The sequence below is a fragment of the Pleurodeles waltl genome, chromosome 5 (genome assembly GCF_031143425.1).
Source record: "Pleurodeles waltl isolate 20211129_DDA chromosome 5, aPleWal1.hap1.20221129, whole genome shotgun sequence".
NCBI classification, from domain to species: Eukaryota; Metazoa; Chordata; class Amphibia; order Caudata; family Salamandridae; genus Pleurodeles; species Pleurodeles waltl.
The window spans coordinates 640,687,534-640,701,741 of NC_090444.1; the positions used below are offsets into that span (position 1 = coordinate 640,687,534).

General features: G+C 41.7%; 1 protein-coding gene across 1 annotated transcript in view; it reads right to left on the minus strand.

The window, feature by feature from the left end:
* Positions 1 to 3,278: 3,278 nt before the first annotated feature.
* Positions 3,279 to 14,208, minus strand: part of RWDD1 (RWD domain containing 1) — a 177,699-nt gene continuing 166,769 nt past the window's right edge. The window contains exon 7 of the mRNA XM_069234513.1: positions 3,279 to 3,554. Within this exon, the coding sequence (XP_069090614.1) occupies positions 3,445 to 3,554 (110 nt within the window). The 3' untranslated portion in view covers positions 3,279 to 3,444. The remainder of the gene's footprint in view (positions 3,555 to 14,208) is intronic.

Genomic DNA, 14,208 nt, shown 5'->3' on the forward strand with positions numbered 1-14,208 from the left:
CCATCAATCCGAAAACAAATTAAGGTGAATTCTCCGAAACATTACATCGCCTACACTTCACTACACTAGAAGCGGGTAATAAAGACAATACTGCTCTGTACTGTGTCATATACGCATATGCTCACTACTGTTTTTCATTTAAATATCTCCAAGCCTCCGAAAAACTTACATCTGGATGTTACAGATTTTATGTTTGACTTATGGGTTATGAACTAGGATGTCTGACCCTTGTCCGTTGTAAGAGTACTATGGTATGTTTTTTGTTCACTGTCTTTCTATTATGCAAATGTGCTGTTACATAATGTTTTTCGTATGCTTTCGTATACATTTATTTATATATATATCGAAGCAATAATTACTAAATATTTTAGTTATTAAAGGTAGAGGGCTGCATTGTGCTCTGTACATGTGTAGATCAGTGGCAATATATTATGGGAATATACAATTCACATAACATATTCCCACTGGTCTGCACGTGTACATTTCACAAACTGCGTTCCCATATACAGCATGAGAATTGAGGACCTCACATTTTTTCTGTGAAACGGTGTATATGGACCTTTTGTTTTACTTGCAAGTGAGGGCTGTTCTATGTGGCAGACTGTGAGCTGTACAGTACTCGGAAGGGGTCTGGGAACACAGCTAATCGTGATCGGGAGGAGTTGTAGCCCATCCTGGAATATCATTCCTCTGGATTTGTAATTGGGAACACTGCTGGTATGATGTCTAAGGATCAAAAGAGTGATATACCATGAATGTGGATGCAAACAACTAGAAAATGTATTTGAGGAACTGGGTATACATCTACTGAATGGCAGTAAAGGAGGAGCAGAATTCTATTGGCCTACGTATCTTGGCTAAAGGGGAAATTATCATAACACTAATTTATTTTCATTTTTTAAACTATGGCTTAATGAGTAATAATATATATGTTTAACTACATCATCGTCATCATCATCATATTCATCATCATCACATAATACTTGACTTCTCAGCGCCACGTTGGGGTCTCTACATAAACCAGTCACTCTAGGCAGTAGGCATAGTCTTCATACTTTAGGCATAGTCTTCATACTGACCCGTCCCAGTGATAAAGCCCACAGGTGGGCCAGTGAGACACTTTGTTTTTCCTGTTTTGTAAGCCGAAATGTCATCAACGACGGACTAAGGAAAAACTTCATAGGGACTAGAGAGAGCAAAATCTTTTGGCTTGTATTACGGTGTTTGGATACAGGAAGCCAATCACGTGTTTTAAACACAGACATGATGCAGTCACATGGGTAAAGATGCAGGAGCTGTCTTGCTGCAACAATTTGGAACCGGTTACAGTTTGCTAAGCAGCAAGATCAGTGCCCTTAGGTTTAGACTATTTGCACTGCCTATGTACAACATGACAACAATTATAATGACTTGTTGTTTCTGCAGATAGTCTAGGTGTGAGAAGAAGCCACAGAGTGTGCGCTTTACATATAAGGAAGTTCTTGTGACTTGATTCACTTCAAAGATCAGAGTACAATTGGAGACAATCAGTCCAAGCTTTCTAACTTCTTTGATATTGATAGCTGGGCCTCTAGTTTCTTGGATACGATTATTGCAGGTTGGTAGTTTTGGATAAATTGAACTTAAGCTGGCTCGTCGGCATCCATTAATTAATGGCACTGAGGCAATCATGTCTTGGTCTCGATTCTAGATCCTAAGAGTTATCAAGTTTTAGGATTGTTTGTCTTTACAATCACTTCTGCAGCCTATCAGATGTGACAAGTGTGGGAGGAAGAGGCTGAATAAAGAGTGGGGAGATGACTGAGCCACATGGCAGATCATATAATCACACTAATGGGACTAATGGATCAAGGTTTTATTTATTTGGATAATCAGTCTGATGAAGGAGGTCTGGATTCTGGAGAGCAAAGTACTTGATTCTGGGAATTTGTTGAGAATATTTATTTCTGCAGAGGCAGCAGATGTGGGAAGTAAGGTGTCTTTGAAGACTGTCCCAGAGAATGCTCCTTCTTTGTTGAACAAATCAGTGAACTTGGTATCTGAGAGGTGTAAGAAGGAAGTCAGATGTGTTGCCTTTGTTCTTAGTGTTCTGCATAGGCAGTTGGATGTCTTCAGAATGCATAATTCTCAGAGGATCCTATGTTGTTCCTTTAATAGGGATTATGCGCTGTTGACCCAGATTAACGAGTACTTTTACAGTCAGGATTTATATACCATGTTATGGTTTCTCCATTAGAGTGTTGGGCACCCAGTTCTGTTATTTTTAGATTCTTTAACTTTTTATGGGCCTAAGGGACTGTTTTTCTATGCACAGGTTATAAAGTGTTGCTCATCTATGTTTTTTTTTTTTATTGACTGTAGGGAGATTTGTTTGAGATCATTCATGTGGTGGCATTCTGGTTAAAAGGTTGAAATGGAAAATGATGAGGTGACGCTCACCCAAAATATGGGGACGTTTTCTGTAAGTACGTTAGCGGGTTGCAATCTGAATGGGTCACAACAAACCTAGACTTTATGAAAGAACTGTAAGGTAATATTAAAAGCCTGCCTGCAAATCAAGAAACCTGTAAAAATGCTTGAAAAAAGGGTCAAAGTAAATTACAAGTTCACTCAAGGCTCCAACTTAAATCGGAACTTTTCACTGCATGGGTTAATTCAGCCAAATTTAGTTTGAAAACAGAAATGAAATGTTCATAGGCAAATAGATATTAGTCAATTTCTAGAGGCTGGGTGCCTTTAGAGGCACCAGAGTACAGATTAAATCACAACATGAAAAGCTCAGAAGGTCTACCTAGGTAGCAAACCATGCTTCCATGTCACTGCTGCTCTGTGACCTGACTTATAGGCTCGCACCAGTCTTGGTCTAATAGCCATTATCACCGGATAAGCTGCAGCTCTAAAAATAAAGGTGGTCAACTGATAACATGGCCATGTAATTCCTACAACGTAACAGGGGTTTAGCATGAGCATAGTATTTATGCCAATTATTTGTGGGCCCGAGAGGACACATTTCAAGTTCAAGAGCAAAAACTCTTGGGCAATGCACAGCTTCCTTAGACCGGAAAACAAAATGTGTGACTTTGGTACAAATGGCTCAATGCAGTCCTTGCGCAAGCAAATATTCTCACTAGTTGGTGTGCTCTAACCTGTCGGGAGACAAGGTGAACTCTTTATCTTGAAAATTATAATTGTGTGTGGGAAGCTGGAACTTCGGAGACAAAATAATGAAGAATTTTGAAAACTAAGCTGCAAAACAGGATCCATTTGCTGCCAGCACAGATTATTAAGCAGATTTATTAAGCAACAGTGATGGATATTCAGAAGAGTATTCTCCTGAAAATTAAAACATTTTTCTTGTTTTAAAAAAAAGAAAAAGTATGCTCGTTATAGTCACAGATGCTGTGACTTTCCAGCCTCCAAGAATATGACAGTCCAAGAAAAAAGTTAGTCGCTCTCTAAATCAGCAGGATTAAAGTCTGGGTCATCTTCATCATCCAGATCCAGGTCGTCCATATCTTGGAATAAAGACTCATCGACTTCGACACTGTTCCCAGCTGTAGAATTAAGAAAAGAGGAGCATATCTCATTTAATGGCATACATCCACTTTACTGAAGGTTATACTTTGTGGGGACAAGAAGAAAAGATTACAATCAGTAACAATATATATTGGTGGATAAATGATCTTCCTACATATTCCTCACCTTTACAATATCTGTACCAGGAAATCAGATTAGTTCTCAAAACTTTTCCCCAGCAATCTAGCACTGCCAGGTGGTGAAACAGAACTTAGGCTGTGAACTTGCCAACGGGACGTGACAACATCAGCTAATATTAGAGGCCAAATGGCATCAGTCCCTGATACTTTTTCTGAGCTCTATCGAAATATGTGCGGAGAGGAACCGAGACAGCATCGGCAACAGCGACAATTACAGCACATAACAAGTTTTTATATCCTAAGATCTTATTACATTGTTCACTGCACTAACTCGGCAGGAGAGGTGAGAGGATTCTATGGGGGGGTGTTTGTGTGTGTGTGTGTGTGTGTGTGTATGTATATATATATGGAAAATGTCACTTACCCAGTGTACATCTGTTCGTGGCATTAGTCGCTGCAGATTCACATGCTGTGCACATCCCGCCATTTGGTGTTGGGCTCGGAGTGTTACAAGTTGTTTTTCTTCGAAGAAGTCTTTTCGAGTCACGAGACCGAGGGACTCCTCCCATTTCGACTCCATTGCGCATGGGCGTCGACTCCATCTTAGATTGTTTTCCCCGCAGAGGGTGAGGTAGGAGTTGTGTATGCTAGTAATAGTGCCCATGCAATGGAGTGAATGCGTATGTACATAAGTTTAAAGTAATATATTTACAAATGTACAAATGTTTAAGATCTACTTCTAAACGGCTACAGGCTCCCGGGGAGGCGGGTGGGCGCATGTGAATCTGCAACGACTAATGCCACGAACAGATGTACACTGGGTAAGTGACATTTTCCGTTCGATGGCATGTGTAGCTGCAGATACACATGCTGTGCATAGACTAGTAAGCAGTTATCTCCCCAAAAGCGGTGGTTCAGCCTGTAGGAGTTGAAGTAGTTTGAAATAATGTTCTTAGTACAGCTTGACCTACTGTTGCTTGTTGAGCAGTTAACATATCTACACAGTAGTGTTTGGTAAATGTATGAGGCGTAGACCATGTTGCTGCTTTACATATTTCGTTCATTGGAATATTTCCTAGAAAGGCCATGGTAGCACCTTTCTTTCTGGTTGAGTGTGCCTTTGGCGTAATAGGCAGTTCTCTTTTAGCTTTAAGATAGCAGGTTTGAATGCACTTAACTATCCATCTAGCAATGCCTTGTTTTGAAATTGGAATTCCTGTATGAGGTTTTTGAAAGGCAATAAATAGTTGTTTTGTCTTTCGAATTAGTTTTGTTCTGTCAATGTAGTACATTAGTGCTCTTTTGATGTCTAATGTATGTAGTGCTCTTTCAGCTACAGAATCTGGCTGTGGGAAGAACACTGGTAATTCTACCGGTTGATTCAAGTGGAACAGTGAGATTACTTTTGGTAAAAATTTAGGATTTGTTCGTAGAACAACTTTATTTTTGTGTATTTGAATAAATGGTTCTTGAATGGTAAACGCTTGAATTTCACTCGCTCTTCTTAGAGATGTGATGGCAATTAAAAATGCAACTTTCCACGTTAAGTATTGCATTTCACAAGAGTGCATGGGCTCAAAAGGTGGACCCATGAGTCGTATTAAGACAATGTTGATGTTCCATGAAGGAACTGGTGGCGTTCTTGGTGGTATAATTCTCTTTAGGCCTTCCATAAACGCTTTTATGAATGGTATCCTAAATAATGAAGTTGAGTGCGTAATTTGCTGATAAGCTGAAATTGCAGTAAGATGTATTTTTATGGAAGAGAAAGCTAGTTTTGCTTTTTGCAAATGTAGTAAGTATCCTACTATATCTTTTGTAGATGCGTGTAAGGGTTGAATTTGATTATTATGGCAGTAATAAACAAATCTTTTCCACTTATTTGCATAGCAGTGTCTAGTGGTAGGCTTTCTAGCCTGTTTTATGACCTCTATACATTCTTGTGTGAGGTCTAAGTGTCCGAATTCTAGGATCTCAGGAGCCAAATTGCTAGATTCAGCGATGCTGGATTTGGATGCCTGATCTGTTGTTTGTGTTGTGTTAACAGATCTAGTCTGTTTGGTATTTTGACATGAGGTACTACTGACAGGTCTAGTAGTGTTGTGTACCAAGTTTGCCTTGCCCATGTTGGTGCTATTAGTATGAGTTTGAGTTTGTTTTGACTCAACTTGTTTACTAGATATGGAAGGAGTGGGAGAGGGGGAAAAGCGTACGCAAATATCCCTGACCAGTTCATCCATAGCGCATTGCCCTGAGACTGATGTTGTGGGTACCTGGATGCGAAGTTTTGGCATTTTGAGTTTTCCTTTGTTGCAAATAGATCTATTTGTGGTGTTCCCCAAATTTGGAAGTAAGTGTTCAGTATTTGGGGGTGAATCTCCCATTCGTGGATCTGTTGGTGATCCCGTGAGAGATTGTCTGCTAACTGATTCTGAATTCCTGGAATAAATTGTGCTATTAGGCGAATGTGGTTGTGGATTGCCCAATGCCATATTTTCTGTGTTAGGAGACACAACTGTGTTGAGTGTGTCCCTCCTTGTTTGTTTAGGTAATACATTGTTGTCATGTTGTCTGTTTTGACAAGAATGTATTTGTGGGTTATCATGGGTTGAAATGCTTTCAGCGCTAGAAATACCGCTAACAGTTCTAGGTGATTTATGTGAAACTGTTTTTGCTGTATGTCCCATTGTCCTTGGCTGCTGTGTTGATTGAGGTGTGCTCCCCACCCTGTCATGGAAGCATCTGTTGTTATCACGTATTGTGGCACTGGGTCTTGGAAAGGCCGCCCTTGGTTTAAATTTATACTGTTCCACCATTGAAGCGAGATGTATGTTTGGCGGTCTATCAACACCAGATCTAGAAGCTGACCCTGTGCTTGTGACCATTGTGATGCTAGGCACTGTTGTAAGGGCCGCATGTGTAACCTTGCATTTGGGACAATGGCTATGCATGAGGACATCAAGCCTAGTAGTTTCATTATTATTTTGACTTGTACTCTTTGTTTTGGATACAAGGCCTGTATTACATTGTGAAATGTTTGTACTCTTTGTGGACTTGGAGTAGCAATCCCTTTTGCTGTGTTGATTGTTGCTCCTAAGTATTGCTGTGTTTGACACGGCTGCAGGTGTGACTTTGCGTAGTTGATTGAGAAACCTAGTTTGTGTAGGATTTCTATGACATATTTTGTGTGTTTTGAACACCGTTTTAGCGTATTGGTTTTGATTAACCAATCGTCTAGGTATGGGAACACATGTATTTGCTGCCTTCTGATATGTGCAGCTACTACTGCTAGGCATTTTGTAAAAACTCTTGGCGCAGTTGTTATTCGGAATGGCAACACTTTGAATTGGTAATGTATCCCTTGGAATACAAACCTTAGATACTTTCTTTGTGAAGGATGTATTGGTATATGGAAATATGCATCCTTTAGGTCTAGTGTTGTCATGTAGTCTTGTTGTTTGAGCAGTGGGATTACGTCTTGTAAAGTAACCATGTGAAAGTGGTCTGATTTGATGTAGGTATTTAATGTTCTGAGATCTAGTATCGGTCTCAGGCTCTTGTCTTTTTTGGGTATCAGGAAGTACAGTGAGTAAACTCCTGTGTTTAATTGTTCCTTTGGTACTAATTCTATTGCTTCTTTCTGTAGCAATGCCTGAACTTCTAGTCCTAGAAGATCTATATGTTGTTTTGACATATTGTGTGTTTTCGGTGGGACGTTTGGAGGGAATTTGAGAAATTCTATGCAATAACCATGCTGGATAATTGCTAAGACCCAAGTGTCTGTTGTTATTTCCTCCCAATGTGTGTAAAACTTGGTTAGTCTCCCCCCCACAGGTGTTATGTGTTGGGGATTTGTGACCTTGAAGTCACTGTTTGTTTTGAGGAGTTTTGGGACTTTGGAACTTTCCTCTGTTTCTTTGAAACTGTCCTCCTCTATATTGTCCCCGAAAACCTCCCCGCTGATACTGGCTCTGGTAAGTGGGCTTTGTTTGTGAGGTTGTGGCTTCTGTGGTCTGCCCTCGAAACCCCCCTCGAAATTGTGTTTTTCGAAATGTGCCTCTGCTCTGCTGGGAGTAGAGTGCGCCCATAGCTTTGGCCGTGTCAGTGTGTTTTTTAAGTTTTTCTATTGCAGTGTCCACCTCCGGCCCAAACAACTGATGTCCGTTGAATGGCATATTCAGCACAGCTTGCTGTATCTCTGGTTTAAATCCTGATGTATGCAGCCATGCATGCCTCCTTATTGTTACTGCTGTGTTGACAGTTCTAGCAGCTGTTTCTGCAGCATCCATTGCTGATCGAATTTGATTATTGGAGATATTTTGTCCCTCTTCTACCACTTGCTGCGCTCTTTTTTGGAACTCCTTTGGTAAGTGTTCAATAAGGTGTTGCATCTCGTCCCAATGGGCCCTATCATATCTGGCTAGCAAAGCTTGCGAATTTGCAATACGCCACTGGTTTGCTGCCTGTGCCGCCACCCTTTTGCCTGCTGCATCGAATTTTCTACTCTCTTTATCTGGAGGTGGCGCGTTTCCTGAAGTATGAGAGTTGGCTCTTTTGCGCGCTGCTCCAACTACAACAGAGTCTGGTGATAGCTGTTGTGTGATGTACACTAGGTCTGTTGGTGGCGGTTTATATTTTTTAATCTACTCTTGGAGTAATGGCTCTCCCTTTGACAGGCTCCTCAAACACTTGTTTGGAGTGTTTTAGCATTCCGGGCAACATCGGCAGACTTTGATATTGACTTTGCGTAGACGACACTGTATTAAAAAGGAAGTCGTCTTCAATGGGTTCTGAGTGAAGGCTGACATTGTGAAATGCTGCTGCCCTTGATACCACTTGAACGTAGCCTGTACTATCCTCTGGTGGCGAGGGTCTCGCTGGATAGCATTGAGGACTATTATCTGACACTGGTGCGTCGTAAAGGTCCCATGCGTCAGGGTCATCTTGACTCATCCCCGTATGAGTTGGGGATTGCATCATTGGTGGAGTGGCTACCGGTGATGGTTGTGGAGAGTGATGTGGGGATGGTGGTGGTGTTATTTGTTTAGCCACTTTTGCTTGTGGCTGTTTGTCCTTGTCCTCGTCTTGGAAGGCAAGTTTTCGTTTCATTCTGATTGGAGGAAGAGTGCTGATCTTCCATGTATCTTTTTGAATAAAGAGCCGCCTTTGCATGTGATCTGGCTCTATTGTCTCTAATTCTTGTTCAAATCTGTGGGTCTTCATTTGTGAGGACAGTCCTTGTTCCTCTGAATAGGAACTAATTTTCGGTTCGGAGGCCGGATGTTTCGCTACCGAAACCTCTTCGGCTGCTTTTTTCGGCTCCGACTAAATCTTTTTTGCTTTCGGCGTAGTGCCCTCTCGGTGCTGACCCCTTTTCGGTGCCGCTGTCTCGATGCGAATCTTTTCGGAGCCACTCTCTCAGGCCCGAGATTGCTGCGTGCCTGTATCTCGACCGGAGTCGGATGACGTCGACACCAGCTCGCCCTTTTTCGGTGCCGATGGACGGTCACCTATTTTTCGGGTTAAGCCATGGCCTGTTGGCGGTGGCGTCCCCTGGGCTTTAGCAGTCTTTTCAGGAGTTCTTTGTTTCGACGTCTTACTCACGGTTTTCGGCGTTTCTTCGGGATCGATCTCCGACGAGTCCGAATCCTGGATGGAGAATGTTTCTTCCTCCTCCTCGAAACGCCCTTGTCCTGTCGGCGCCGACGCCATTTTCAGTCTTCTTGCTCTTCTTTCCCTGAGTGTCTTCCTGGACCGAAACACTCGACAGGCCTCACAAGTATCCTCCTTGTGTTCTGGTGACAAACACAAGTTACAGACCAGGTGTTGATCTGTATATGGATACTTGTTATGGCATTTTGGACAGAAGCGGAATGGGGTCCGTTCCATCAGCCTTGAAGAGACACGTGGCCGGGCCGACCAGGCCCCGACGGGGATCGAAAAAACCCCGAAGGGCCACTGGAGCTCTTCTTAATTCGGTGTCGATCTGTTGTAACTAACCCGATACCGAACGCAAACAATACCGACGATTTTTCCGAGATTCTAACTAACTTTCCGACCCGAAACACGGAGCGAAAAGGAACACGTCCGAACCCGATGGCGGAAAAAAAACAATCTAAGATGGAGTCGACGCCCATGCGCAATGGAGTCGAAATGGGAGGAGTCCCTCGGTCTCGTGACTCGAAAAGACTTCTTCGAAGAAAAACAACTTGTAACACTCCGAGCCCAACACCAGATGGCGGGATGTGCACAGCATGTGTATCTGCAGCTACACATGCCATCGAACATATATATATATATATATATATATATATATATATATATATATATATATATATATATATCTTGAATCTTCAAGAAAAAGAACAGCACTCTCTCTCGGAAAAGGAAGTTTGTTCGTTTAGTTGAACCACTGAAACAACAGACAACGTTTCGGCATGCGTCTACCTCAATGTTAGCAGCCCAGAAGGGACGTTTGCATAAATACGTCATCATCATTAGTCAAACCCCATAATGCATGAATTAATGGGGAAAGCTTCTTGCAAAGTCATTCACATTTTCAAATGACATATTTCAAATGAAATTCAAAATACTTCCCTTACCAAATTAAAAATTATTTTAGAAAACATTCTACTTCATTCATAAATCATACCATATTCAGTATATATAATATGCAAAGGTGATCGCCTTCTCCAGACCCCACATTTCATAATACATTTCACATGCTACAATTCTTATAACGGCGATTCATCTGTCAAATCATAAGTCAATTTAGAAGGGAGGAAAGAGCACTTGTTCATCAAAAAGTGTCGCTTTTTTGAATGACATATTTCATGTGACATGCACATTAAAACCACTACCCCTATGTGAGCTATAATTAATCATCGAATGCTTTCATATGTGGATATCCATCAACCAAACATTCAACATTATTCACATGAAAGACAACATTAATCACATGAGAGCCCTTCATGGGTTAATTTATTCCTGGCGACCTCACTCATACCTAATAAAGCCCTGGGTGGGCATTAAATCTCTAGTGTGTCTAATTCTTCTAAATTTTCACAAAAGTTCCAAAACCTTATTCCTTTATCCTCTCTCACAATCGGACTGATTCCCTAAACCCGTGGTGGTCCCTAATCCCAAGTAATTATAACTTGTGCCCTAATGTAACTGTAACCCGCGCCCCCTCCATGCACTGTTTTTTCTTCAATAATTTGACTGCTAGTTTTACATTTATATTTTTATTGATGTTATAGAAGTTGTCATGAGTGCTGTAATGTCTGGGGTAATTAGCAGTGCATGGTGACGGCGTGAGTTATAGTTAACTTAGGGTGTGAGTTATAGTTACTTGAAATAACAAACTGTAACTATTGAATTTCTATGGTTTTGTACGGGTAAATTCAGAACCTAACTATAATGTCCCTGTAACCTATGTCTTTATTTTTTTTTAAGTGACATGGTCCTAACTATACCTGCTGGCGATCACCAGTAGGAGATATACACACACATACACATACAGGGGTGTGGAATTTATTAAAATATCTACTTGTCCAGGGGACAGGTTGCTTCTCAAATCTACTGGTCCTGTAAAAAGATCTACTTGTCCCTTTGGTGCCATGTAGTGTGGTGCCAAATTATGGCAGCAATCTCATTATGTAAGAGCTCTGATAATAGCCTCTCTAATTATGCCAGGGCTACTACCATAGTAGGGCTTGAATACTTGCAGTTTCAATCCCTACTGTAGCAATTTCCTTATTTTGTCACCTTTCTGCAGATCTGCATACTGGGGCTGGAGGAGGCAGTAAGCAATAGTTCCAGGGCTGGAATGCCTTTGAGTCTGCAAACCTACTAACCTGCATGTTTTAAAGACGTTCACCAGCTTCTCTCTAATATTTTCCCATAATAAGAAAGGTTGGACATTTACTCCTGACAATGGCAGAATTAGAACTTCTTCCAGGGTTGGGAAGAAAGTGGCTGGAGGGAAAATGAGCTTGCAAATGCTCAATAGATTTTCACATGAGCAAATCTACACATGGTATTTACCCATGCTAAAATACAGTTCACAAATATTTTATAGGGGTACGACAGTGCACTTTTGTGACTTTCTTTAAGAATTTGGGGCCACATGTAGGTAGGTTCAGATTTGCGACCCGCAAATTGCGAGTTGCAAATCCGAATGTAGGATGGTGTCCCTGACACCATCTGTGGCTCGCATGGCCTTTCCAAATGCCCACCTCATGAATAATCATGAGGTGGGTCGCAATTTGCGACCCCCTTGCGAATGGCGGCCCTCACAGGGATGGTGGCCTGCTGGAGACAGCAGACCACCATGTCTGTGACTGCTTTTCAATAAAGCATTTTTTTTTTTGTAATGCAGACCACTGCCTGCTTTGAAAAAATGTTTACAGTGATATTTATAATGGGGAATGGGTCCCATGGGGACACCTTCCCTTTTGCGAAAGTGTTAGCACCCATTTGAAATGGGTGCAAACTGCGATTGGTTTGCGCCCACGTTCGCAAAACAATCCTACATTGCACTGCGAGTCGCAATTAGGAAGGGGACACCCCTTCCTAATTGCGAGTCGCAAACCCGTTTTGCGATTCGGTAACCAGGTTACCGAATCGCAAAACTGGGTTTGTGCATCGCAATGTGCTTTTTGCATGTCGCAAACAGCAAAAGTTGCTGTTTGCGACATGCAAAAAGCTACCTATATGTGGGTCTTGGTCCCTAATTAGGTCTGGTGTTAACAAAGACATTTTGTTTTTATTAAACTTCTATTTCTCTCTCTTTCGGCTGGCTTTACTGTGAGTGATCGCATTCTGCTCTTCCACAAGGAGCATATTGGCACACAAAGTAGTTTTGTTCAGTGTCAGGAACTAAAGTGGCAATCAGTGACGTAACAAAACTGGAGGGTGCCCCTTTGCAAAGAACATGGAGGAGCCCCCTCTCTAGACTCACTCAGGGCAGGTGCTGTGCTGAAGGGGCCCCCTGGAGGGCAGCTGCGGGGCCTTTGTTATGCCACTGGTGGCAACGTGTGCTTTTAGAGTTCAAAAACGTTTTTTTTTTTTTTTGCCAGTGTTTGTTACAATGTTGAGGGCCTGGTAGCTCCCACAACAATAAAGTGTTACAAAAGCCATGTCAAAACAAGACACGCATTGATGAAACTAAAAGACTTATAAAAAATATGTCAGATCAGTTGGCTTTGTCAGTGTTTGTTTATTTTCATGCTTCCCATAATCGTGTTGAAAATGGTTACACTGATTTTCCATTAGAAAGATTTTTGGGAAATACTAGCATGCATCAAAACATTTTACTAAATTACACTTCATTTGCATCTAATCAGAGAGCATTCTGGGAACATTATACTTAGCCTCATAGCCTAAACTTTTCAAACATGTGTATACACGTTTTTTTTTTGTACTGGAACCAGCGTCAGTAGTGAAGTGTGACCTTAAAACATTTATTTACAGCACTCACCCTAATAATGAAGGCTTTCAAATAATGAACCATAAATACAAGTTCGAACAGAATTATCTTTTGGAAACATTACCTCAACGTAAACAGGCAGCCAAAGGCTTTGTGCTGCAGAGGGTTGGGCCTACTTGTCCCAAGGACAAAGTAAACATAAAAACTTGTTGCCCTTGACCCCAAACACGATGTCTCGGGCGACGGGCGATAGGAATTCCACATCCATGACATATATAAACATATATATATATATAAACCCATACACACACACATATATATATATACATATACACACACACACAGGTTGTGGGACTGAATTGTGCAAGTTAACCAAGAAGAGCATGCAACACAAACACAAACGTGGCAATGTACTCACCACCGTAGGCGTGTGTTGCGAGGCAGTAAAGTTTGGTGTAAATATGTAGGAATTACCAGGTCACTGCCTACAGATAGCTCATGGAAAGAGCTGTGGAAGCAGCTGCAGCCACAGTAGGGTGGCCACGAATGAGGAACTTTCTTGGCAAAGGTGTAACAGATCTTGCTACAGAGGATGACCCAATAAGAAATGGTGCCTTTAGTCACTGGCTTCCCTTTCTTTGCTCTTGCTAAGTCCACAAAAAGCTGGTCATCAGCTCTGCCCAGTCAAGTGCGACTGATGCAGTGGGACACTGCACAGCTGGGATTCACTCAATGAAGTCACTCCTCCTCTTTGGTGGAATCAGAAGGGCAGTAGGATGAAATTATAATGGACTGATTCATGTAAAAGGTAGCACTAGCTTAAGTGGGAAGGCTGGGTAGGTTATGAAGAATCAAGGTAAACTGTGAAAGATTAACTAGTAGCAAAGGTGTAAAGTGGTCTGAGCCTAGGGGCTAAGGTTGTCGTCACCAGCAATAACATCTTCAAAGTAAGTCGTCGAAACAGGCAACTGTGCATGTTCTCGAACAAGATGACAGTAAGAAAGTGAACACAAAATTCAAATAGCACCGAAGAACAATGAACAGTTGGAGCAGAAGGATAGTGGTGTAAGGTGTGGAAGGAAAGTCAGCGGTCTGAGATAGCAGAGTTGGCAGAGGATGGTA